This window comes from Cyphomyrmex costatus, unplaced genomic scaffold (genome assembly GCF_001594065.2).
Source record: "Cyphomyrmex costatus isolate MS0001 unplaced genomic scaffold, Ccosl1.0 scaffold100, whole genome shotgun sequence".
NCBI classification, from domain to species: domain Eukaryota; kingdom Metazoa; phylum Arthropoda; class Insecta; order Hymenoptera; family Formicidae; genus Cyphomyrmex; species Cyphomyrmex costatus.
In genome coordinates this window covers 2,337,985-2,365,272 of record NW_017274955.1, presented here as the reverse complement: position 1 = coordinate 2,365,272, position 27,288 = coordinate 2,337,985, and the positions used below count along the sequence as shown (strand labels likewise).

The following is a 27,288-nucleotide window of genomic DNA, read 5'->3' as shown; positions in this document are numbered from 1 at the left end:
GAGAAATTTCTTTCCAGTAAACTTTCGTAAACTTGAAAATAAATCCCTCGTAAACTTTCCATTCCAGCGCGATCTAGTTAAAGACTGTTCAGAATTTGCAAGATATTATATTGTTTCTCGAAGTGACGCACGCAAAAGAGATAATAATATTCTGCATCGGAAAATATTATGATCCTCTACTTTCTAATTAATGTTTACGTAATCTTAAAATACGTCATAAGAAATTGATCATAAGAATCAATTATATTGTAGTAAAATTTGTTAATTAGTTACCAAAATATTTAAAATTAAAAATTTTTCAAAAACAATGTTGACTAAAATTTTTGATAAATTGACTTCAAATCTTTATTTCTAGAGCGATGCATTTTAGTGAAGACTACATTATGATGCCGTATTATAATATAACCATATTATTACAGATTTCTATTTTTAATGACATTTGACATTTGGTGTTAATAATAATGCTTGTATTAAGTGTAAAATGTTTAGTAGTTTGATTAGAAACAACATATATATTATTAGCAAGATTATTTACAAATCCTAGAATTTTAATATTATTAATAGAATATAATTATGAAAATATGGTTATATATTATAAAACTATTTATATCTAAATTTTACGCTTTTTGATAATCCAATCTTAGGAATCTTTAAAATCTTTTAATATCCAATCTTAAATTATCAACCTTAGGAATGATAAATTCTCTCATAATATATTTATTATTAATAAATTAAAAAATAAGATTATACTAAATCCAAATTTGATAAAAAAAGATACAATTCACGTGAAAAAAGTTAAGTTTATTGATTTAGAAGGAGGTGAAGGGAACTCACGCATAGCTAAAATTAAATTGTTAAACATAGAAGTGTTTGCTAAGGGTGGTACTTTTTTTCTAAAGGGAAAGTTTTCTGAGAACTTTCGATGAGAATCGATGTAATTATATTACCAAGTTTTACTGAATATATAACTTTTTTTACAACATTATGTGAACAAATTATTATTTTGTTTCTTATATCTTCTAATATTTGTTTAAGAAATAAATTTAATTTTTCTTTATAAAATTTAAAGCTGTTTTTTTTATACATAATATCCATTTATGACTGAAAATAGCTCAGTATTTTAAAAGTTAACAGAGAAACACCCGTGCCTGACTGATATTACTCGTGCTTACTAGAAACGCGCGCGAAAAGTGTGCTGTATTGAGGTCACTGGGTAATTCACGTTTGCACGAAACGTGCGATTTTACCTTTACGACCCTATTAGACACATTTTTCCTATGTCTTTACCTTGTTTTATTTCCACGAGAGAGTTTAACTCGATAAAATTATTGTCGGTAACATTTGCGATAAAAATTTACTAATTTCGATGCGGAAAAATATGAGGGAACATATTGTATTAAAACTGTATGCGCTAACATTAGTTAGAAAATTGTAAGAAGACAAAAGAGTTGATTAGATATTATTTACAAAAATATATCAATATTGATAGGTATTATTTTGAAAACTTAATTTTTTTTATATATTCTTACTTTCTTTCTCTATATTGTATTTCATTATTTATCTACTCTTCTGTACATACGTTTTCTGGATTTTTCTCAAGATAATATAAAGATCATATTTTCATAGGTCATTGTAGTGATCTTGACCTTAGTTGTAACAACACGATAATAAAAATGTGTATTTTCGTTAAAAAAGATATAAAATCTTGGGAAAAATAAATGTAATAATATAATAAAATAATAAAAAAGTTTTTATTATACTTATTATAAATTTGTTTCTTAAAAAAAAAAGACATTTTTCTCTAACAATATGTCATTATGACTTTTTACAATAAGCTTTAAATTAACTTTAATTTCTAAAAGCTTTAAATCAGTTATAAGAAATTGATCAAACAGTTGATTATTCTTCTCACATTCGACTGTTGTCAATTTCTTACGACTTAAGACTTAAAACTTAGGTGATTATTATAGAAAACCAATGATATATTTCGTATCGTTAATTATTATAATGAGAGATTTAAGACGCTCGAAAATTAAGTAGGATATCTACATATAGATGTATATGTGTATGTGTTGTGTGTGTGTGTGTGTGTGTGAATATACCTTTAATTGTTGTTATTATATTAAAACAATAATGTTTATTTAAACTACATGTGATACACAGAGAGGCGCATCCATTATCGAAGCTACGTGAATTTTGATGGGTTTGAAAACTTCGCGAATGTGATTTTAACATTGCCATTCCATTAGCTACTGTTTTGCTAAGGCTGCGCTATCATTTCTCCTATCTTTCTTGTTTGTCTATAAATGATCGAAATGATTGATCATAGTGTAATACATATATCTTGTATCAATTTTAGCAATCCATTTCTTTATTTCTTCTTGTACGAATTTTTTAAAACAGCTATGTTCGTCAGCCAATTTGTCACTTATTATATTAATATATAGATATATTATATATTTTTTTTTTAATTTATAAATGATTTAAAGAAATATTATTTATTGTGTATAATCTAGAAGTTGTAAATTTTTAAATGTTTCTTTTTTAATTTTTGATTTAAAACTTCTAAATAAATTTTCTGATGATTTTTTATGTACTTTATAGAGTAACAAAAAGATTGATTAACGTATTTATAAAAACTTTGTGAAGAATTATTTCTATTATATATACATATTGACTAATTTCTTCCACATTTTACTAATCTTAAATGCTAATTGATTATAATTTTTGCTTATTATTAGTTTGGCGAATAATTTATTTTCTAATTGTAAGTATATTAATTTCTAATACCTAACTTGTGTAATATTCGCAAGAGAGTGCAATAACTTTTCCCGTTTAATTGTTAAAACAAGTAAATTTGTGTCGTAGTGCAATTTGATCGTGAAGAGTACAGGGATGCAGTATAGTGCACTCCAGGGGCTTCCTGCCCCTGTCATTGGCTCATTTATGGGTTCGTGTCACGATGTCGAATTTTATGCTTTGTTGTCTTCATTCAATAAGACGAAGCTTGAGACAAATTATTTCTCCAAATAATTATTTTATGTCCCAAATACTTTGCATAGTCCACCTTCTTACTAATTATGTATAAAATGTTTCCTGAAAATCGCTAAAGTCAACAAATATAAAGAATGATATAGATTTGTTTAAACTTAACAATTTTTGTTAAATTCACGTCCAGATTTTCAAAGTGTTAAACGTTGATTTCCTTTGAACGTTCGTTATGATTGGTTATGTTCTACGTCCTTAACACAAGATCGTGCAATATAGGTGCAGTCATATTGTTTACTATGTAACTATATATGTATGTACAGCTTGTGTGGAACTCTCTTGTACGTACATAATGTCTCGAATTTCTCGCAATTAACCGTACTTCATGTTGTAGCGGTGTATTTTTCAATATTAATTAATTCATGAAATTACAAGTTTATTTTCTGTTTTTTATGTAGAGTAAAATACTGTGAGATATAGTTATAACTGAATGGTGGGAATTGAATGTTTGCGATACATTATGTGCCGACGGCTGCAAAGCATGAATAAATACGGAGGTTTACTCCCGCTTTGGAGGATTGCCTTGATTGCTAAAGCAATACGCAATATTCGAGTAAACATAGCGCCGCTACATGAAACGTTCTGGAATAATTCAATAATACTTAAAGTAGCTGATGCAGTCTTCTCTCGCTACGTTCAATATGCAGTTTTTAGGAAAAATCTGAAAATTTTTCCACCCAGGTAAGAATTGCAGAAAAGCGGAATATGCATATCAAGTTTCTTGTCAGTTTAGAAACGATGGGAATAACAGTAAAAAATCTAAAGTTTACAATTTTTGTTATTTCTAAACTGCTTAAAAAATATATTTTGTAAAATAGGCGTGATATTACGATTAAAAAATTGAGAAACTTATTAAAAATACAATGGTTACTAAAAATTTCAGTTTTATACTGCATAAATGAACAGAAAAATCTAACAAAATCAAAATGCAATATAAGTAGTGAATGGAAGTTATCTTTATGGTATATAAAGAGCTAAACATAATCAAAATTTGATAAGTGTTTAAAAGAAATTTATTATAAAAATACATAAAATCTGATTTTATTGATTTAGCACAATAACTTGATTTAAGTTCTTTGCATATATACCTTTTGATTTCATAAATCACAGGGTACGTTTATTTATCTATAAAATTTGCATTTTACGCACGTACCTTTGCAAATTTATATTGCAATTTTACATGTGGCTCTTGTGTATATATTGATAGATATAATATAATGAAGATATTATGCGGTATGCGTATACTGCCGCAAGAGAAGGTGCAGTTACAGTGCAGATAAATGCATCCGAATCTAACTTCGGCTACAGTTTGCAACTTTTGTGACAAATTTACGCAATTATTCGCAATTTGCGAGCATTCAAATGGCGCCATTAGTCCAACAAAATTAATTTCAATGTGCGTAGATTTGTCCAATGACAAAAATGAATAAAAGTCTAATTTTACATAATATATTATAATGTAATTATAATAAAAACTATATTTAGTATTACATAATATATATAAAAAGTATAATAATGTGCGTTATAAGATTTTGTTGGATAAAAAACAAATTTTTTTAAAATAGATAATAATGAATGTTATTTATAAAAACAAGATATAAAAAAAATTTTATTTTTAATTGCATTTTATATAATTCAAAAATTTATTTATTTTATATTTTTAATAAAAGAAATTATTCTATTATAATTTATCGAAAAATCTATCTCCTCTTCAAATAGCTCCTATATATTGCGACATCGCACATCTTTCATATAAACACGGTTATTTACTTTGTTCTCACTGCTCTTTTCTCTTTTCCTTAAACAGAAAATTTTTCCGCTTCAAAAAATAGTCACGAATATTCGGGCACTCAGCGATACACAATTTCCTGCAAATCCTCTTACTACCAGGAATTTGCAGAGAAATATAACCGGATATCAACCGTTCGATACCAACGAAATTCGGATGGTATTCCGGAGGTACGGGTGAGAAATAAGACGAATAGGAGATGAGACGCTGCTGCTCCATTCCTTCCGAAACTCGCGTATTAGGTACCTGTATTTTCTAAAATTCAGAGTGAAAAATAGATTGATCGATTCAACAAAGTTGACAAAATTACAATCAGAATATTTGCTTGATACAGAAATATTTTATACACATAAATATATAGATTAATATACGAGTATTAAAAGGATTATTATATTTGAGATTTAGGAGGCGGATAGTAATATTAAATATCTAATAGTAAAAATTTTAAATTTTATTTCAAACTTATATCAGACCAATTTTTCGATTTCTCAGATAGCAAGCTTAGATAGCATAAATAAAAATTATTTACCATCATTTTGACATCAAGAAAACGTTAGAGATGTCATTGTAATGTCAAAATGACGGAAAATAATATCAGCTTGCTTTCTGAGTTGTCAGATATTTTTGCATAATTTGTCTACTTCCTCTCTCTTCCATTTTCTTAAATATTCTGTATACTTTCTAGGAAAGATTGGCACAAATATTACGCGCAGTATGCAATTTGCGTGAATACCAAGCGAATACTCTTAGCCTATTATTTTCTCAAAAGTTGAGGGTGCTTTCAAACTTCGATATGCCTATGCACCCTTAAAATTTGTGCCAAACGTTCATTATCGTTAGGCACCCGGCACGATTGAGAAAGCTATAAATAAGTGAATTTCTCATTTGAAGGAAAGAGATCAGTGTTTATCAAGCAGTAACGTAAGACCCCATTGTAACGGGTAGAGGTCGATCGATTTAACGTGCGTACGGGCTTAAATGGATATTCTAACGCTATTTATAGTTAGACCTTCTCCCGCCGGCGTTCATCCGTTTCTCAACTGTATGGAAACTTATCTACCCTCGATAAAGGGCTGATAATGCACGGCGTTATCATTGCTTTATCACGCCTTCGATGTCATTTTTGAAACTTGAGAGTTAATTTAATCCGCGCTCGCCTATCATCACGGCTTCCACGTGGGCACTAATTAATTTAACTTACAACGGAAGTGTCAGTCGGTTGCCAGGAATAGCTGTCGGTTATTTAACCTGGCGATGTTATTTAAATTCATGCAAATCAGCTTTAATCATCTCTTGCATATTCTGTGATATATTACACATACGTATGTACAAAAGTTATGTTACGCTTTAGTTATATTCAGAATGAAATCTACATTTTTGTAACATTTTTGGAACTTTTCTTTGTCTAGAAAATGCGGGAACATTTTAAATTGGTTAAAAGAATTTATTATAACTTATAAAAATTTATTATTTGAAATATGACTAAAAAAAATATTCATATGTAACTTATTTATCATCAGAAATCCACTGATAAATAAAAGATGTTAGTAAAAGACAATAATATCATGTAGTAAAATTTCAAAGTTTTGGATTTAATCCTTCATGACATTTCAAAAAAGTCACACAATGGTTACTTTTAGTTAAAATAACTCGAACTATTTTTTAAGTGTTACCAAATCAATAGTACTAGTTTCATTAATTTAAAAAAATTGCAGTATATAATTCATAGTAAAAAATTTAATTTTAACACTAAAAAAAATCATAAACATGTTAATTTAAAAAAAATAAGCTTTTTTTTACTGAAAAAATAATTTGTTAAATTTATAATATTTTTAAACTAAATGAGACAATGCCGCAACGGTCTAAGCTGGATCACAAATGCTTCTAAATAATTGCGTGTGAATTTATGTACTACATACCTGTGTAATTCTTCGATTGCACGTCGAAATTTTTTTAGACTTGAAACGCAACACTAATAAACTATCTCAGTAATATCATAAATTAAATTAAATTAAAAAATTTCGCAATCGAAGAATTACATGCATAGTGTATAAATTCACACGCAATTATTTAGACGCACCCGTGATCCAGCTTAGACCGCTGCGTCATTATCTCATTCGGTTTGAAATTTAGCGATCCAATAAGAATTGATATATTGTTTAAAATTTTTGTTTTAGTCTAACTCTTAAAATGATTTACATCATGCTCGGGTTATTTTGATCCACAATGACCATGTATGAAGGATTAAATAATATTATAAATATTATAAAAAGAGTAATTTTAAGGTTAAGTAAAAATTTTATTGAAATACGTCTTTTTTATTATCAAGGATTCTTTAACAAAATTTTAAAAAATCTATTGGAAATTAAAGAGCTGAATATTATTTGAGATTCGTCTCCTTTATGGTTCACCGAGAAAAAAAAAAGTGAGCAACCATTCTGTTTAGGAAGAGAGTCCATTGAATCGAGCCAAGGTAAGCTAATAGTTATGAAGAAACAACATCAATGTTATGAAGAAAGAAGTCTTGTAAAGAAAAAAGTATCGAAAAACAAGTAGCCAAAGACTGTGGAATTAGTAGCAAGCCTTATAAAAAAACCACAGCGAATCTTACGCGAATATCATAAATAACATTGGATAAGTGTCGAAACTTTCTTCGGCAATTCAAAAGACACAGTGAGTGAGATGTTGCAGAGAGCTTTTATTCCTTTAGGATGGCTGAGAAAAAGAAGTTATTGAATCTGAAGGTGAAACTATGGCATTTTACCATGATCCTCTATCAAAAAGAAAATCCATAGAATGGCGACGTCCTGATTCGCCAAGACTTAAGAAAGCAAAGGTGACTCAGTTTCAAAAGAAGATTACAGCCACGATTTTTTGGGATTTTAAGAAGATTTTTCTGACTGATTTATCTCTTTCAAATATCATCGTTATAGGATAATATTACGTTTTTTTTTAATGTATCAGTAGAGGAGTATGCTATTATAAAAAAAAGCAATGCGGCGAGCTTGTTACATGACAATGTGATCATGTACACATTGATTTTAAGGAAGGCTACTATTCTGGAATGCTATTCAAAAAATCATTCACTGTACTATCCTGATTTGGCTTAAACAGTTATTATTTTCTTTTTTCAAAAAATTAATAGATTTATGAAGAATAAAATTCAAGACCTATAAAGAAGCCTACTTTTTGTTTTAAAAAAAATTCAGTTTTTATGAAACTAAATAAGATCAATTAATAAATACATCAAAATGCAAATAGATTATTTAGAAAAGAAGTTTTTGCACAGTTGGATTTTATATTTAACATATCTGCAAAATGGTGGTCCACTTCTTTTATATTAATTCAATGAAATTAATACAATATATTGGATAGTAACACAAATATTATGTAAAAAAATGAATGCAAAAAAGTGTAACGTTGACACAATTTCTAAGCAAAGCGTATAAAAGCATATTCACATTATATGTTAAATTAACACGTATTTTATTTATTTTTTATCTTACAACTTTTAAAACATTGTAAAACATATATCATTTTTATATTGTTTCTTTACTTACTTTGTGTAAGTAATAAATATAGTATAAATTGTGTGCTGTTTTCAAACTAAAAAATGATATTTAGTTGGCACTATTTGAACAAAGTATTTATTAAAATTTAGTATATTTTTTCAGTGCATAAATACAAAATATTTTTATTGTGCAGTAAATTAGATTAAAAACTTTAATTAAAAGTTTTGAGCTGTACTAAATGTATAACAAAGACAAATAAAAAGATATTAATATTGTTGGTGAACAAACAATCTATTCTGTTGCGACATGTCAGATTCAATCAGTGTTTTCTGAAATAGAGAGAGAGAGAGAGAGAGAGAGAGAGAGAGAGAGAGAGAGAGAGAGAGAGAGAGATATCTATGTTCGTGCGTGCATGCAAATTTCTTTTTCTTTCTTTTGGACACCACTGCGCGCTGGCAACGCTTCGAACGTTCGAATTCCGAGCTTGCTCTGGCTGTTATGCTCGTTATGATGTTACTTTGGCTCGCGCAGGGTGATCGGATCAATCTCGCAACATGGGCGTCGGCATTCACATCGTTAAGGAAAAGCGTCTCGTTTATTTCTCTCAAATGTTTGCCGAGGACGTTGCATTTGATTTTCAAAGTACATATTCATACGTATGCACAGGGAATGGAAAGTTACTTTTTAAAAGTAACTAGTTACAGTTACTCGTTACCGAGTAAAAAATGTAACTAGTTACAGTTACAGTTATCGCTTTTTAAAAGTAACTCGTTACAGTTACCGTTACTTGAAAAATAACTTTTCGTTACTTTTCCGTTACTTTTTTAAAATCAATTTAAAAATGTACTTTTGCATTTTTTTTTATATGTAATACTGACAAATATATAGTTTTATTTAAAAAAAAAAAAAAAACAATGTAGAATGGCTCAAATAATAAATTAAATAAAAGTAAAATGAGAAGGGTTACGAGCCAAAAATGAAACAGTTTATTTCCGATAAGAACGACGATGACAATGTAATTAAATGTATAAATATATATTAGAACAATAACATGGATAAAACAAGATAAAAACAAACGACGTTTCGACACTTATTGTCATCGTCTTTTAAACTGTTTCGCTTTTGGGTTCATAGCCCTTCTCATTTTACTATTATTTAATTTATTTTTTAATTTTTTTTAAACACAATTTTGTAATTCTAAAACCTGTAAAATATGCAGCAAACTGAAATATTTGTATGTCCTATGTATTACATAGAAGATAGAAGTGTAAAATAATTACTGAATCATAACGGCCGAATGTCTAAGGGCTTTCAAGTCTTATTGATAAGCGCTATAAATAGCATGTATCCAATCGAACCGTGTTCAATCGTGTGCAAAGTAACGACAAAAGTAACTGTAAATTTCGTTACCGTTACCCAAAAAATGTAACTCGTTACCGTTACAGTTACCAAAAAAAGAAAGTAACGCAGTTACCAGTAAAGTTACCAAAAAAGTAACTTGTAACTGTAACTTCGTTATAAGTAACGAGTTACTTCCATTCCCTGCGTATGCATTTATAATATAGTTATTATTAAACAAAAAGAGCAAATAGTTTGAAATTTATATAAATAGGGATAAAATGTGATGTTTTTCACGCTAAGCCGCCATTGATGTTATATTTAATCTCTTCTCTTCGCCAAGGGTGAAAACCCTTCTTATTCCTCTTCTGCTTGCATGAGCGACTCGATTTGTATCTCATGCAAGAATGGTTCAAGTAAACGACATTTTATTTCGTACTCGAACGATGGCTCCGAAATATTTGCTCGTTCACTAAAGTGCACTTGTGTGATTTTTTTTTTTAAGGATGACAGACCTGAATTATCTTGGCCAAAAAAGAAGAAATTATAATGAAAATTCTTTATTACACATAAAAGTATTTCGAATATAACAGCCAAAGTCTTACAAAAATATTTGTTTAAAAATTTATTTTAAAAATTAAACTTGTTATTTACTATTAATTATTTAATTTTTTTCGATATTTAACATGCTAATAATATTACTTCGTGTCACATACATCCCTCAATTGCTAATAATGATATAACAGACAATTGTAATTTTTAATATGTAGAAGAAGAGCTGCTTTCATGAAACTATATTCGGAATTTTTCAGGATTTTTTAAAGGAAAGTCTTTAGTGAAGCTTTGCGATTTCAAAAGATTGTAAAAAATTCATAGACTATATCCGATTTTTTTTTCAAACTGACTTTCTCGAGACTTTGTTAAAGCGAAAGAACTCATTTCAGTAAGACACGAACATGTTACATGATGTAATACAATTTGCCTCAAGACCTTAAGACCTTCAACATAAAGGGTCGGCTAATCGCGTTAGACGATATCTTGGACTATTAAAAGCATTACACTGCTTTCCGCAGCCATTTGTAGTCAGTTAACTCGCAATTAAGTGCAAACTCGGCATCGCTCTGCATTCGTGGATTAATAAATCATGCCCGCTATTTCTCTAAAGAATAAATCGACGTGATTTGTTTATGTCGAGCACAACGATGCGATTTTGCACGGCAGTTAGTTTCACAGTCGCCTCGTTAATATGACATAAAAAAATCTCCGCGGAACTTGCTGTTGAATATTAGTGGGGATTTTTTTAAGGATTAAAAGTGGAATTGTAACACGAATCAAGATTTAAAGATAAAAACAAATTACGACATTTCTAATCTTATCTTTTTAAATTAAGATTTAAGGATTAGGAGGAATTAATTGTTATACATTCCTAATCTTATCTTTTATTTTCTCGTTCAGAGAGAAATCCATCATCCTCCGGAAAATATTAAACATGCAAGGCTGCAATTTATATTCCCCTGCAGGGACGCTCCGATTGTCATATTGAGGAGCATTACATTGAAATAAATTTGCAATGAAGCGAAAGGGATAGTCGCATGCATAGTATAAATGAACGAGGATTAAATCTCGCGTGCAAAGGTGCTTCACTGTCAAGATAACAAGCATTAGTTGGTTTAATTATAACGCCGCTAAATGAAGTTCTCCGCCTTAACGAGCTTTCGTTCCGTTGCACTTGTATAGTTTCATATTACTGCTACGTATTATGAAAGCTCGACACATGCTATACATAACTGATATCTCAGCTAATTTTTCTCATGTGTGGAATTCTCGAAGGAATCGTTTCCTCGAAGGAAAGTTTTCACAATACTCGAGAAATTTATTTAAGAGATCTTCTCTGAAATGTTAAGCTTTTTCTTCTCTCTGGAGGCTTGTCTCTTATAGGATATATTTTTTATTGGAAGGTACATAAGTTTCTCAGATATTCATATATCTGACGCTTTCAATTTATTAAAAATATTAAACTTTAAATATAAATTAATAATATATATTAATATAACAATTAATTTAAAATTGATTAAACATATGAGTTTTTTTCGTTTTAAATAATATATTTACAGTAATATAAATTTAATGAATACTTAATTATTTTTAATTTTATTGTTGCGTAAATAATACACGGCCAAGCATTGTCGATTTTTCTACTATATTGTTGTAATTAATAATTAATAGCGTTACCAAGCTTGCGTGTTCGAATCTTATTGCTTGTTTCTAGAAGTTTATTAACGGAATTTATAGCAAGATTTTTTATATAAAGAAGCGCGGCATATCGATGTGTGCCTATGACATATTGACATTTTCATGTTGTTCCACACGTGTTATCCGTGTGTGCACAAAATAACCTAGCAAAATTATATTCTTTACAATTTCCTTAATAGATATCTGTTATAGAAAAAAATACAAATAATATACAATATTTAATACTAAAGACCGTTAATGTAAAAACATAACTAATACAAATACGAAGCCTATAACAGTCTAGCTTTGATCTTTTAATCGCTTATATGTAAACTACTGCGGTACTATCACGAATTAAAATAAATTAATAATTAACTAATATACGTAGTCCCCCCAAATTGCGCGCCGAACAATCGTCGGTTTTGAAACGCAACTCTAATAATCTGAAAATACTAAATCTGGAAAATTATTCTTATTGCGAAAAATATTACCTCGGCCAGGAGTCGAATCCGGACACCTTGCTTTACGCGCAAGTATCCTATCCAATTAGATTACCGAGGCCTTAGTAATATTCCTCGCAATAACTGGTATATGTGTGAAATGATAAACGCTTTCTTTCAGGCGCGTAAATAAACAATATTCAATACTAAAGACTGTTAATGTAAGAACATAACTAATACAAATACGAAGCCTATAACAGTCTAGCTTGAATCTTTTAATCGCTTACATATAAACTACCGCGGTACTATCACGAATTAAAATAAATTAATAATTAACTAATATACGTAGTTCCCCCAAATAATATAGAAATAATTAATTTCTTATTCACTATTTTTGTTATACTTATATAATTCGAAAAATATTGAAAAGCATTAATAATTAATTATATAATAAAAAAGATATAAAACTGATTTATTCAATAATTCTTCTCTATTTTAAGTAACATCAATGTTATAAGAATAATAATTATGAAGAGTTTATGTTATATTAACTTTTTATATACTTCAAAAATTTTGATTTAATCTGTTCAACTAAGAGTATTTTGCATGCCAAACGATATTTTAGTTTCCGTACTCAATGAAAATTGATGACTATCCCGCTGAGACTATACTGGCGACAATATAGAAAATAGTATACGCTTCCAAGAAGAAGTCTTCAATTATGCTTTCTGACACTAATGTGCGCCTGCAAGTTGTACAGTTATCCGATACTTAATTATCCAAAGTAATAAATCGATTTCCGCAACGTTGTCCTGTCGTTCGTTGAGTTCGAAACAGTACGAGACAACTCGCGTTTAAACATCTGACAATTTTTAACGTCTCCAATGAATTATGTAATTATGCATAACGAGAATTGAATCTGATATATAATAAGAGGTTAAATTTTTTAAATCTATTAATCTAAAAATAGCTACAAATCATTATTTATAAAAAATCTATACAGCTATACCTAATCTATTCAGATCAATATTTTATCAATTATTTTTTTCTTAATTTATGTACCATGATATTAGGAAATTATTTTAAATACATATCAAATAACTCGATAACATATATCGTTTAGTCAAAAATGTTAAATTTATTTACAAGGATTAATTAATTAATTGTAAAATTGTTAATAAATATGTGTCTGTTTAAAGAACAAGAAGTAGTCATTATGATAATAAAAAATTCTTATTTTAATTTAAAAAAGAGAATTGTGGAATTCTAAAAAATATCGTGACTTCGAAAATTTGTGTAAATTACAAAATTTCATATGTTAGAAAACATAAGATTATAGTATTAAAACTTGATAATAATATATTATAAGAATAAAAATAAGTTTTCAAAACAAAACAAAAGATATACATTTTTTGTCTGATTTGACGTAGAATCGCCTGCCTATATTTTTTTCTATGTAAACTTATTATAATAATCAATAAGTTAAACAAGGACGAAGTAAGAGTCAAATTACAATTAAAAATCTAAATAACTCTGATCATTTATTCTAATATATTGCGAAGAATATCACTACGTCGATTCGTCATCAGAGGTCTATCGATATTCGCAAATTCTCGTAAATGCTGAGATACGCGTATATCTCTTTATATAGAATCTCGATTTAATAACTTACTAAGGCGTATAAGGTAGGCTTCCACTACAATGCCTTACTGATGAGTCTAGTAGTAGAAGCCGGGTAAGAAATATATGTACGAAACGCCAAGTAAGAAATATATGTGAAATGTCTCCTCCCCTCCCCAAATATTGCGCGCCGAAGGATTTCGGTCTTGAAACGCAACTATAAATGCTAAACCTAGAAAACTGTGAATTTAACTTGAAATGACATACAATGTATTATCCGCATTATTACAGCCTGCGGTTTGAAAACTAATAAATTGAAAATTTAAAGGACTCTTTCATATAATAATAATCAATTTCATATAATAATCATTTCATATAATAATAATCAATAAGTTAAACAAGGGCGAAACTTATTATTTTCAAACGTTATTTTCACAGTAATTGTTTTGAACTATTCTATAATTGTTTCAGAAAAGTTATCAACCTGGAAATTATTGAAGAAGACTCCTATGAGAAGGATGCTCTTTTCTATGTCGAATTGGGTGAGCCAGTACTGCAAGGAGGTGATTAAATCTTTTATCAATTTGATTAAATTTTTAGTACTGAATTTTCCGACATACTTTGAAGTCGTTACGATAATACTTCCTTTTCCCATTTTTTTCTATACAGGACCAAGCATTTAAATCGGTATAAGAAACAAAAAAGTTCCCGAGATTTGCAAAAAAATTTGCAGTCAATGAAGTGAATGTGATACAATAAATTATTTTAACGTATTTGAATTATTTTTTAGTAACAAACATTTCAATTATTTTTCTAAAAAAAATTCGTAATTAGAGAAATACATAATTTTATAGGATTGTGATTTTTCTCTAAGGAGCTTTTTTGCATGCTCGTAAGAAAATCTGATACACAAATTTAAATTGCTTTTTATCGTACTTTATATCTATATGTTTATAAGCGAAATAAAAAGCAAAATCTCGATTTAAACTTTCGGCATTTGATTTCGATAGCGCCGTCACTTGCTTACGTTGTTCTTTTCACTTGATCCAATGCAATTTTTGCTGATACTGAAGTTCGGTGAAAGACCTTTCAGTCTCTTGACGAGGATAAATGTGATGGGAAAACTTTAACTCTAACAGGAACACCATATAAAAACTTATCTATTTTTGAGCAATTAAATTTAATTACGATAAAAACGATCAGCTTTAATATTTAAATGTGCTTAAAATCGAAATAGTATTAATAATAAATACTCGATATTTATAAAGAAAACTGTTAATATTTAATGAGCAACAGTATAAAAAACTATTAAATGTCTGTATTACCTCTTTATTTGCCTACAGGTATCTTAAAAAAGGTTTGCTAGTTCAATTTATGTAATCAAAGGAAGCTTTAATAGTTTTATAATTCAACAAAATATTTAATGGAAAAGAAAAAACAAAAAAGAAATGTCGATCGATAAAAGCACGAACGTGACGATTGGCGACGCTATTGAGATTAATCGTGATTAAATACATAAATAAATCGATATTTCACGATAAGAACGCCGATGACTTGTTTTTGATAAAAATTGATTTCCACGTCTCTTCATGCATGTATCACGGGTTGGTTCTCTGCCTGGATCCGTCAATCATAATTGAACGTAAGTCTTGAATAAATGGACATTTTGCGCTTGTCCAAATTCTTTCTTGCGCATCAAATAGTCCCGCGCTGATTAATTTAATTAACTGTCACAGTAGTATGTACACATTTTAATACAGACGGATTTTTTATTCACCGCGAATTATTATTTTCAGTATTTTCAGGAATTTTTCACAACAAAATCAGAAAGGAATAATATTTCTTATAATTGTTAATATATATGTACGTATATATTAATATTATAATTTTATCTATATTGTTTTTTAATATTTAAACGTTCTTATTGTTTTATATTTTTAATATTGGATTAGAGAAAAAGTTCTGCGGTTTTTGTTAACTCAAAACTATATATACAATATCTTTTTTCATAAAAAAATTAACAAAATTTAAATCTTAAAACATGTTTTAAAGCTTGAAATTTCTACTTTTAAAAGGTTTTTATAATTTTTTAGTTCATGTGAATTTAGAAATTTTTATATGTAGAAAACTATACAAGCTGAAAAAAGGAAAATTTTTCTTTTCACTTTATGAGTCTGTTCTATACCAAAAAAAAAAAGAATTTGCGAAAATTTTCGACCATCTAATATAAAAGCTTAAAGTTTTTCTAAAAAAATTGTTTTTAAAAAACGTTCCTACAATTTTTTGTTCCTGAGTTACTTGCAAGTTAAGTAAAAGAAAACATTTTGAATTTTATTGTTTATAACTCTGTTAAAAATTATCGTACCGCAATTAAAAAATCAGATTCTTAAAGCTGAAATTTTACTCTATCGAATAATATAATTGCTAATTTTTTGAATGTACAATATACTTGTACAATTTGAGCTAATAAAATATCGCATTTTCTCTAATCTAATATAAATTAAAATAATAATATATATATAAAAGAAATTGTATAATTAAGTTTTTTATTAAATTTTCCACCTTTTATGATTAGTTGTTTCATTAGATGTTTATGCACAATTAAAATGGAGACGTCTTTCTGTAAACAACACAAAAATAATTCTTTTTTTCTTAGTTTGGATAAAGAAATCAAGCTTTATATTTATTCAGTTATTTATAATTTTCTATGAAACTTGAAACACAGGCTTAAAACAGTCAGGTAACGTCCGCTGTAGTGCTTCTCCATACTTATTAATGGCTTTGCCATAACACAAGGCTTCATTCATGATAATGGTAGAATAGAACGTTATTGGAATAGATTGCTTGTTTCGCGTAAACTAAAAGAAGGATGCAAAAATAGTGTCATTGCCGACCGTCTTGTTACATTTTTGTAATTAGAGTGACAAATTTTAACGAGTGTGCACGTGATTCTCGCAGACTTTTGCAATACTAACTGCACTAAAATTTTGCACTAGCTTCCATGATTATTTATAATTCAGATTTATAACATCAAATTATATATTCCATGTTAATTACGTTTTCTATGATATCTCTATTCACAAAAATGTATGTTACATACAACGTGTCGCTTCTAACGTTACTATCCAAAATATTTCCGTTATTTTTAAAAGAAGAATTTTCAAGAAGAAATTGATCAATGTAAAAAGATTAATATTATATGATAAAAACATTTATATAACATATCTTCGTTGTTTGCTTTAATATGATATTAATAAAAATAAAGAATTTTATTGGTAAAATAACGGTAACTTTAAAATCTAAAAAGATATAGGTAGACTAAATACTTTATTTACTATAATATTTATATTATAATATATAACTGTAATATTTATTCTTTCAAACCATATAATTTTTTTCTAAAAACTTTTAAACAAAGACAGATATTTCGGTGATTACGTCGAGTGAATACTTCGTATATAATATAACGACTTTATTTAATTATATGAAACTCAAAAGAGCTAACGAAGATAAAAAAAGAGCTAACAAAGATAAAAAAGATAACATATTTATATCTTTAAAAACAACAATAATAAAGTATATTTTTTAAATGTTTTATTTTGTTTGTGTATATTAAATTTATATATGAATAAACAGAGAAGGAAATATTAAAAATGAGTAAATAACATATTAAAATATAAATAATAAAAAAGTAAATAACAGGATGTTTAAATCATTGCTAATAAATCACTAAATGTAATAATTTCAGAAACGTGCTTGCACAGAATTTATCCATATTTTTAGCAACATTATCTAAAACATTCCGTGACTTTATGAGCATTTTTGTCTCTCAATTAACTTTTTAATTTCAACTTGATATATCGGCAGATTGCACAAACAAAGAGCCTTTGATCTTGATGTCTTTTTCTCGGTGAATAAAAATCGTCTGATTTTCAACGCTCACGTCTACGTGCAAGTTACGATTTGCATACTACAAGATCACGGAAACACGTGCAACGTGCAATTGTGATGATACAACTCATGTATATGCACATTACATCATGCACCAACCATGAAACGATTCTCACTTCTCACTCTCTGTAGCTTCTTCGATCAACTCTCATTGTAATAATTTTTGATCCAAATTCTATATTACCAGCAATTTTTCGTATTATGTACTTTTAAATACAATATTGAAAAATCTCTATCTATATATATATTTTTTATTTTTCCAAAAAAATGCGTCATTTTTCAGAGAAATATTACAAAAAGATTATAATTCTAGTCTCGTTTTCCAAATTTTTCTGTACTGTAGTATCTACTAATAAATAAAAATTTAGTTAAAATAAAGAGAAATAACAAATTAAAAAATATAATTCTCTTTCTCTTGTTTCTTTTTTAAATTTATAAATTAATGAATTTCGTAATTTTAATTAATAATAACAATGTAGAATACAAATAAATTTCTAGATTTTTTGTTGGGGAAAGAAATACCAAGAGACTTGATAGTGTTTTAAGCTAAGTGCACGCGTGAGCGATTCATGAAGATGAGACGTGTACTTATACTTTTGCAATCCATCTCGTTGAGCTGAAGCTTCATCATGGTACCTCTACCTTTAGTAACGCTAATGTTAGTGGTATTCAAACTTTGAAGATTTAGAACTACTTAGAAAGTTTTTAATGAAAAGGCTCATAACCATTGTTCCTAAAATGCCACAACAATAGCTACAAGAATAAAAGAATCCTTGAAAGAGAGAGAGAGAGAGAGAGAGAGGGTTGGAGGGAGAAGGAGCGGGGGGGGGGAGAGAGAGACAGATCTTGAAGTAATTATTCTCTCTCTACCTCTTTCTCATTAAGCAACTTTTGTTTAATACATCTTTTATATATAGAATTATAATTATAACAATATTTATATGATGATATTGATGATGACACTAGTGATAATGATAATAATTGTAATAGAATAACAATAGCAACAACAATAATACTGTCTGGAATAATATATTTCTTTAGACATGTTAAACATATTTACACTGTTTACACATACGTTTTAAAATATGTAATATATTATTTCTAAAGGAGGATGATATTATTATATATTAAAATATAAATTAGAAGTATGAAACAAAATATTTTGATGTTTCCAAAAACATCTTAAAAATTAATAAAATATTTATGAGTTTTTAAATTTAGAGAGGAGTGTCGACAAAATGATTGGCAATTGTTTAATTTGCTTACAATTGCGTTGCCTACAATTCAGTTGCATAATCAGCAGCTCTAATTGCATACTATGAGACTACAAGCGTTATTATGCATAAGTAATAATTTGAAGTACGGATTTGCGGTAAGCCGCAGAGTATTATAATTTTACTAATGTATATTACGAGCCGCATAACCACACATAAAATGATTAAATCAGGCTAATAGTTCGTATAAGTATTTATTGTTAATAGCATAGTTGTTTGTGTTGCTAAAATTTCGAATATTATGAAAATTTCTCGAGCATTTTATGCACGCTATTCTAGTTTAATCCGCGTGGAAAGTTGCAAACCTATCTGGAATCGGGTATGTAAATACTGTAAATAGTATGCTTAATCAGTTTATACAGGTTTAGATAAATTTGCAATTTTCCATGCAAAATGAATGGGAATACCCTAGAGAGGGTCTGCATAACGAGGTTGCCCGTTGCCGTTGTCTTCAATGCGAAACGTGGTCTATAATTGTACGGTGCCTTTGGGATTTTCAACATTCCACGCTCAGAGAATCCAGATGTCAGGTCCACCTGCTTTCCATGTGCACACAAGATTTAGCACTCAAATCATTTCTAAAACAACATGTCTATTACTCCATTAACGTATAATTAAATATACAACTGTATCACACGAATGAGTCTCTCTCTCTCTCTCTCTCTCTCTCTCTCTCTCTCTCTCTCTCTCTCTCTCTCTCTCTCTGTCGAATTTTAAATGACTAGATTTTTATTTGATATGATTATTTGGAAAGTGGGAACGAATTGTCTTATTGATTTCTGTCAATGGCTATCCTCATCATGGTGTATATATAATTTTGATATTATATTTTCTTTAATATGAATTAGTTTTATATTTTTTCTTTATTCTCTGCCCATCTGCAAATCGCGATGACTAACTCAAATAAATATAAAATAGTTAATTTGATAGATATTTTTACTCGTATCTTTTATGCTCAATTATTCGTAGAGAAAGAATTTTTACTTTACAAACGTTTGTTTACATATATACATTTGTAAGAGAACATCAAGCAAATGCAACTTTTATCAAAATCTAAGCATAAAGTATATACCTCAAAATAATACAAACATTTATTACCATTTACACAAGCAAAAATGATGCGTGTGCATAAAAAATCTGAATTATTTTTGCAAAATGCGAAATGCGTTTGCAAAGCATGTAAAATTATTTTACTAATGTAATTAATGTGTACAAACTATTAAAGGGATTTTTTCATTTTATCTGTGTGACAGTGCAAGCATTGTTTATGCATGTGATGTGTTCATATCTGTACATTATATACGTTATAAAGTCATGTATGTAAAGCATATTTTGCAACATTATTATCCTAAATTATTTTGCATAAATATTTTAAAAAAGAGTCAATGTTTATTTAAACAATTAATTTTTTATACTCAATAACATTTCTGTTGAATTAATAAACATCGATTATCAGATCGTAATTTTTGAAAATAACTATTTAATATTAAATTAAGTAAGTTTAAGACTTTTTTGTGATCGATGTGTTTGATTAATAAATTAATAATTCAACTAACAAAAATGCTTACAGTACAAATTTCTAACTATAATATAAAATTAATCATCTTTAATCTAAATGTAATCTTCTTTTTTCAAATTACAAGATATTAATAATTCTATCTATGATAACATAATATTGCGGGTATTTCTTGATAACTTGATGATCATCGATTAAGTTAATCGAAGTTAAGATTCGATCAAAGTTACCCTAAGGACTTGGATAATGAATGCTAATAAGGGAGGGTAAAAAATTAAACACACTAAATTAGGAACAGAGAATTAATTTCGATAAGAAAGCGTTTAATTCATAAAAGAAATTTTATATGTTTATCGTACGTTTTTTCAACAAAGTTTAATAACAAAACTTAATCGAACAAAGGTATAGTGATTACTAGAAGCCAAAAATATCAGGAAACTAATTAGTTTCTTGACAAAGAAGCATAGGACAGTGATTAATCGATCGACTTTTGTCCATCTCTACTTTTGTATACCGGTGCTTGTGTAAGCTATCACCCAGTGGGCAATTCAGACTGTCGACAATTGAGATTGCTGGCAATGCGATATACGGAAATTACAGGCGTTATTTGCAATCGTTTTGTAGGCAAATAGACTTCCCCATTTGAAACATCTTTAACAATCTCACATTATACACTGTTAAACTTAACAGCTGCTATTAATCAATAAATAAAAATACGATGTTTTATTTGACAAAAAAATATTATTTTTTAATACAATGCATATCTTTTATATTTTTTTAATTACTATTATACAAAAAAAACCATTTTATTTTTTACATTATTTCTTTAATTTATAAAAATTAAACATTTTTTACTCACATAGTTTCATTATTATTTATCGTCTAAGTATTAAATTTTTTTATAGACGCATACAATTAAATAATTCTATTTAATTTTAACAGTTAAAAAATTGTGCAAATATAATTTTATTAATTATAAATTCATAATAACATGCATAGTAAAAAAACGCGTATTTAAAATTTTAAGCGACATCATGTCCCTTTAAATGCGCGTCGAGAGTCTACATGCTTCTCTCGCTTGGAGATACTAATTTTCGTGCATCTATCTATAAATATCAGCGGAGCTTGCCAAAATCGTGTCGGTGTCTCCCGGATAGATGCATATCTAGAGATGTTCTCTTGCTTCCTGAGCAAAGGACCAACACTTCGATTCTTAAGTATTCTTGACTTTGTTATCGATTATTATCTTTTAGTAGCCGTTATTATCGAATGTATTGAAAGAACTTAGAATGTATTAACAATTGTTTATACAAAGAAAATAATAAAATATAATATAAAACAATATAACTTATTTTTGTAGCATTTGTTTTAAATTAAATTTATTTTAACTTGTTATAATTATATCACATTTTTGTATTATTTATATTAAGTTTATACTTCTGTAACATTTATATTTAAAACCATCCATGTTGCGTGTCGAAAGGATTAGAACAAACGAGTGCACTTCGCTAAATTTTCAAGGATGTTTAATTTTGTATGTTGACAAACGTTCTTTTTCGTTTTCTTTTCTCTTTCTCCTTTTTTCATGATCGAGCTAATTATTCAACTAATAATTCAAGAGTTCAATAAAGGAAAGTCGATTAGTATTTCTAGAATGAGTTGAGGGCAGAGAGTGCTTAAAATTAATTTTGTAGAGCATTAATAATTTGTGTGACACATAAAACTCTTTTTATTTAAACTACAAATTGCTTTAGTTAAATACTAATAAATATTTTCTTTTTAGATGGATTAAATAGATAAAAGTTGAAATATTTTATAAAATACACAATAATTTAAAGTATCAAAAATTTTGGAAACAAAGTTTCTCCATATTTTATTGTGCTCTTGAAACATTTTCTTGAAATTTTCAGATAACTTTTTGTTGTAAGAATTTAATAAAATTATTCAATTATTTTAATTATTTTTCATTTTTACTTCTATTTTGGTTCAAATATACGTTTTTATAGTGCGACAATGTTACTGTATTTGTCCACTTGCGTGAAATTTTGCGTTAAATTATCCTGTATAAAATCACTTAGTTGTTGCTAAAATAAACGATGTTTGACAAGCTAGTAAATATTACGTGATTGAATCAACAAGCAGAAAAGTCACAAAAATATAACCGGATGATCTGCATTACTTTCGCGTATTAGCTTCTACTATTATTAGATACGTGCCTACATTTGCATATATTTCTGCATCGGTTCAAGGATCGTGATCAGACGGTTAGAACACGTGTTTGTCACAATTCTACATTCTAATTACAAAAATATGTTTATATAAATGATGTAAATAATTCATTCTGACATACAAAAACTAATAAAAATATTGAATTTGATATTAAAATTGCATTTTTGATAGTTATAATTTTTATTTTGATTTAATATATTTTTAACTTTTATAATCAAAATAAAACTTTCAAAATAAAACTTTTCTTATATTTTTATAAAATTTAATATGGATTTTATAATATAACGTAATATAGTATGTTTCTGTTTTAAAGATTTAAATAACATTTAACAAAATCGTGCTTGTATATTTACTTGTTTGTATATAATTTAATTTAAACTTTTAAATTTTGTTATACCTGAAAGTATTATTAATTTTAAATATTAATGTACATAACTGCTATTAATACAAACTCTGCTTTATGCCTTCTATTAACAGAAACAAAAGGGAAATTCAGCAGTATTATTAACATTTATGGAAACATGCTAATATTGGTATAATTATATTATCGTACAAGTATTCAATATCTCATACAAATATAGCTATTTATATTACATTATGCTCTAATTACAAACATTAAAAATTTCCGAGTTACAAAGCGTGAAATGATGCAAATGCGTTTGGCACGTGCGCTCGCGCTCGCATCGGCGCAATAGCGTGTCGTCGAAAATTTAAAATTATCCCGTAGCGTCGTGCATAACGCCGAGTATAAAACGATAAACACCGTCTGACACCAATTATAAACCAGACTGACGAAGTTCACCAACCACCGACTCCGTCTGCGTCTTCTTGAAGTACATTTAAATGCGCCCGAAACGCATACATGCGCTTCGAGAGTTATATATGTTGTGTAAAGGGCAATAGTCAGGAGAAACGCGATCTGAAAATATTTTATGCATTTCTAACAATCAGTGAAGGCAGTGAGAGAAAAGTGTTTGTGACTATAAAATTGCATAGTAAAATAATTATAATTAGGAACTCCACATTTTTATAATTGTTCTCACAGAAAATTGTATTATAAATTATAATTTTCAAATATTAAAATAGAATGTCAAGATTTAAATGGTAAATAACATAAACATTTTTATTTAATAAATGCAATCGCAATTATAATTACTATGATTATTTCCTTAAATTTATTTATTACTTATGTGATAATATAATAACTAACAATATTATTTAAAAAACTAAAGATTTTTTAGCAATATGTGTGCGACTATTATTAACAACACGATTGTCTATATTTGGTTAAAATAATTATACATATCTAAAAAATAACTATATATATGTATATGTATTATAGTTAAATAATATTATTGCAGCCATTTTCTTTTCTAGATACATTCACCGTTTTAATCACATTATTTTTTGTAGTTGAAGATGGATCTTGCAGTAATAAAGAATGTATGAAAATATATCAATTATTATTCAAAATTCTGGACTAAATGAAAAACACTACGTGCCGATTACTTTTGGATTTGCATTAAACTGAAATAAATAATAATCTTATAAATTAAATATCACCGTTAATTTGATGCTAGTATCTTAAACGTATAAATAATTTTATTACATATAAAATATCACATTACATGAATCGATCACTGCTTTTGAAATGCTGAATTGTCGCAATGTGAATTTTCTGCCGCTCAAATACACACACGCACACACACACACACATAGAAAATGTTTCCTTCGCTTAAAATATTTATCAGAAAATAGAGTAAAAAGAAGATAGATTAAAAATAGATTGTTACTTTTAACTTTAATGTTAATCTCATTGATAAAATTCAACCCGATTTATGAAGCGTGTGCCATTTAGTTCTTGATGCAGTCTGAAATGATATGGATAAAATTTTCAACAGTGAAGGATACGAAGTTATACCGCTCTAACTAATGCCACATTCACGTGCAATTTGATGCGACCTGAAAATGAGGCTTTTGAACCACAGCAGCAAGAATATATGTTTCATTTCCTTTGTTGGCTCGCTTTCGGCGATCTCTTTTGCAAACAGCTGAACTTCTGGTTTCTCTCAATTTATTACATACATTTCGGAATGTTTAACACAAGAACGGCGAGAATATTCAGCAGATAAAGCTTTAGCTCTCATTGAATTTCAGTTGGTATCTTTCATAAAGAATTTTTATTGATGTACGTTTAATGAAACGTTTAAAATATTTTGTTAGCAAGGATATCACTAAAACGCTATAAAAATGCATATAAAAATTGAAAATTAAAAAATCATTATATTATTTTATTGTTATATTATTACATCTTATTATACTATATAAACTTATAATAAAAATACTTATAAACTCTCATAAATTTAAAAACTTATAAAAAAAAATCCTTATAAATTAAATCGATTTATAATATTTAAAAAATTTGCTAAAAGAATGGAACATCTTGTTCTCATGTGTTTTTTATTTTCCAAACTCGCATATGAGTTTTTGGTTCCTTGAGAGATTAATCAGATTATTCGTAATGTATCAGGCCATCAGAATTCCGATTAGTACGCTGAATAATGGCGAAGAATAAATAAGGTTGGATAGCAGAAGAAGTGCAAGAGGAAGCTCGAAAATTGTAATGGGATCCACGATCCCTTATGGCCCGTATGAGTCAGGAAAATTCACGATGAATATCGCGTGACTGATCCAGCTCTATGCCGACTCTATAGAACTTTAAATACAGTCTGACGTCAATCACGGGCTAGAACACGTCCAGAATTGTGTAACTCGTTGTAGCGTGTATTCGACACAAGAAGATATATGTCAGATGGCCGAGACAAGAATTATCTAATTCTGTAGTTTCTATTGTTATGAGACAAGTTATTAGGATTTGCACTTCAATTCTTATAGATATAACTTGATCAATTTTTGTTATTTGAGTCTTGAAATTATAATAGCAATATAAAAATAAGAATTAATTTTACTATTAATAATACAAAAAATTAATATGATAATAAATAAATAACAAATATAATGAAAGAAGAAATACAAAAAACATAATAATGACTACAACAATAACAATAAAAAGATAATAATGACTACACAAAAATAATGACTGTAATAATTACAATAATAATGATTTAAAAGATTTATTTCTACCTTGTATTTTAAAAAGATTAGCAAAGTATAGTATGTTTTTTTAATTATTCTTCCTTTAAATGCAATTGTATGTCTTTTTACTCTTTTTATATCAATTAATTAATTCAATTATGAAAGCATTACAGTTATTGAAAAAATTAATATTTTGTCAAAAGTGCACAGTACTGTATAAGATATTATTACATTAACAATAAATCATTTTTTATGACATTATTTTAGTATATTGAGTAAAACCGAAAAAGAAGTAATAACAAATTCACATAAAATAATATTTTATTTAAAAAAAATTATGCATGACATACTTATGATATGTATATTTATGTAGATATACTATTATTTTTGCTGTTCTTTTAAATGTATCATTATATTACATAATCATTATCTACAATTACGTTTTCATTAATATTAAGAATGAGAAGTAACTTATAACCTATTATTATATTTCCAATAATATACGCTCAGATCTCAAGTCTCGTTCGGTCGGCGCGGTGTAATTTCATTTATTTTCTGAACTCCGTCCATTGTATAACGAGCTACGTTTTATGGTCAGGATATTCTGTATTAACCCCAGGTGATTCTGTTTTTCTTTCTTCTATATAAATCACTCGAATTTAAAACTTGTTTATGTGAGCTATATTTTCCGCTTTTAATTACTCGTGTAATCTGCGTACAGTTGTATGAATACCTTTGTGTAAAATAACGTTTATATTACATTTTCTTGTACTTACATCTTAATGCGTGATTGAACGTGAATAAAATATTTCTATTGGATTTATTTAAATAATAAAAATTTTAAGATTTTTCTTAAAGTGTTTTTGTAAAGGCAACAATATTTGAACTACTTAATTTATTAAAAATATACACCGAGTATGAATAACCCAGCCCTGTATACACTTAATGGGTGCTAAAAAAACGTATACACGGTGAGGGTTAAATATAAATGTGAAAGGTTTTGCTATAGCAGATCAGAAGTTATTTCCTGCATTTGTCACAAATGACAAGTAACTTGTCATACCGCGATATGCAAAAGTTCGCTTTCTGTGAAACATAACGCTATGTTAGGATTATATTTTACGGTACTATGACATACATTTGCGAGTAGCATTAAGATGCAATCGAAAATGCGGAATTGCTTATATGTTAAAAGCCTGTGTGTTTACACGGTAGACGAATGTTAATGTCTATTTAATGACTG

The 27,288-nt window shown here is 27.9% G+C and overlaps 1 protein-coding gene across 1 annotated transcript in view; it reads left to right on the top strand.

Moving 5' to 3' along the window:
• The window catches only part of Calx (sodium/calcium exchanger 3), a 69,940-nt gene that overhangs the window by 8,723 nt on the left and 33,929 nt on the right, over window positions 1-27,288 (top strand). The window contains exon 3 of the mRNA XM_018536605.1: window positions 14,451-14,542. Within this exon, the coding sequence (XP_018392107.1) occupies window positions 14,451-14,542 (92 nt within the window). The remainder of the gene's footprint in view (window positions 1-14,450; window positions 14,543-27,288) is intronic.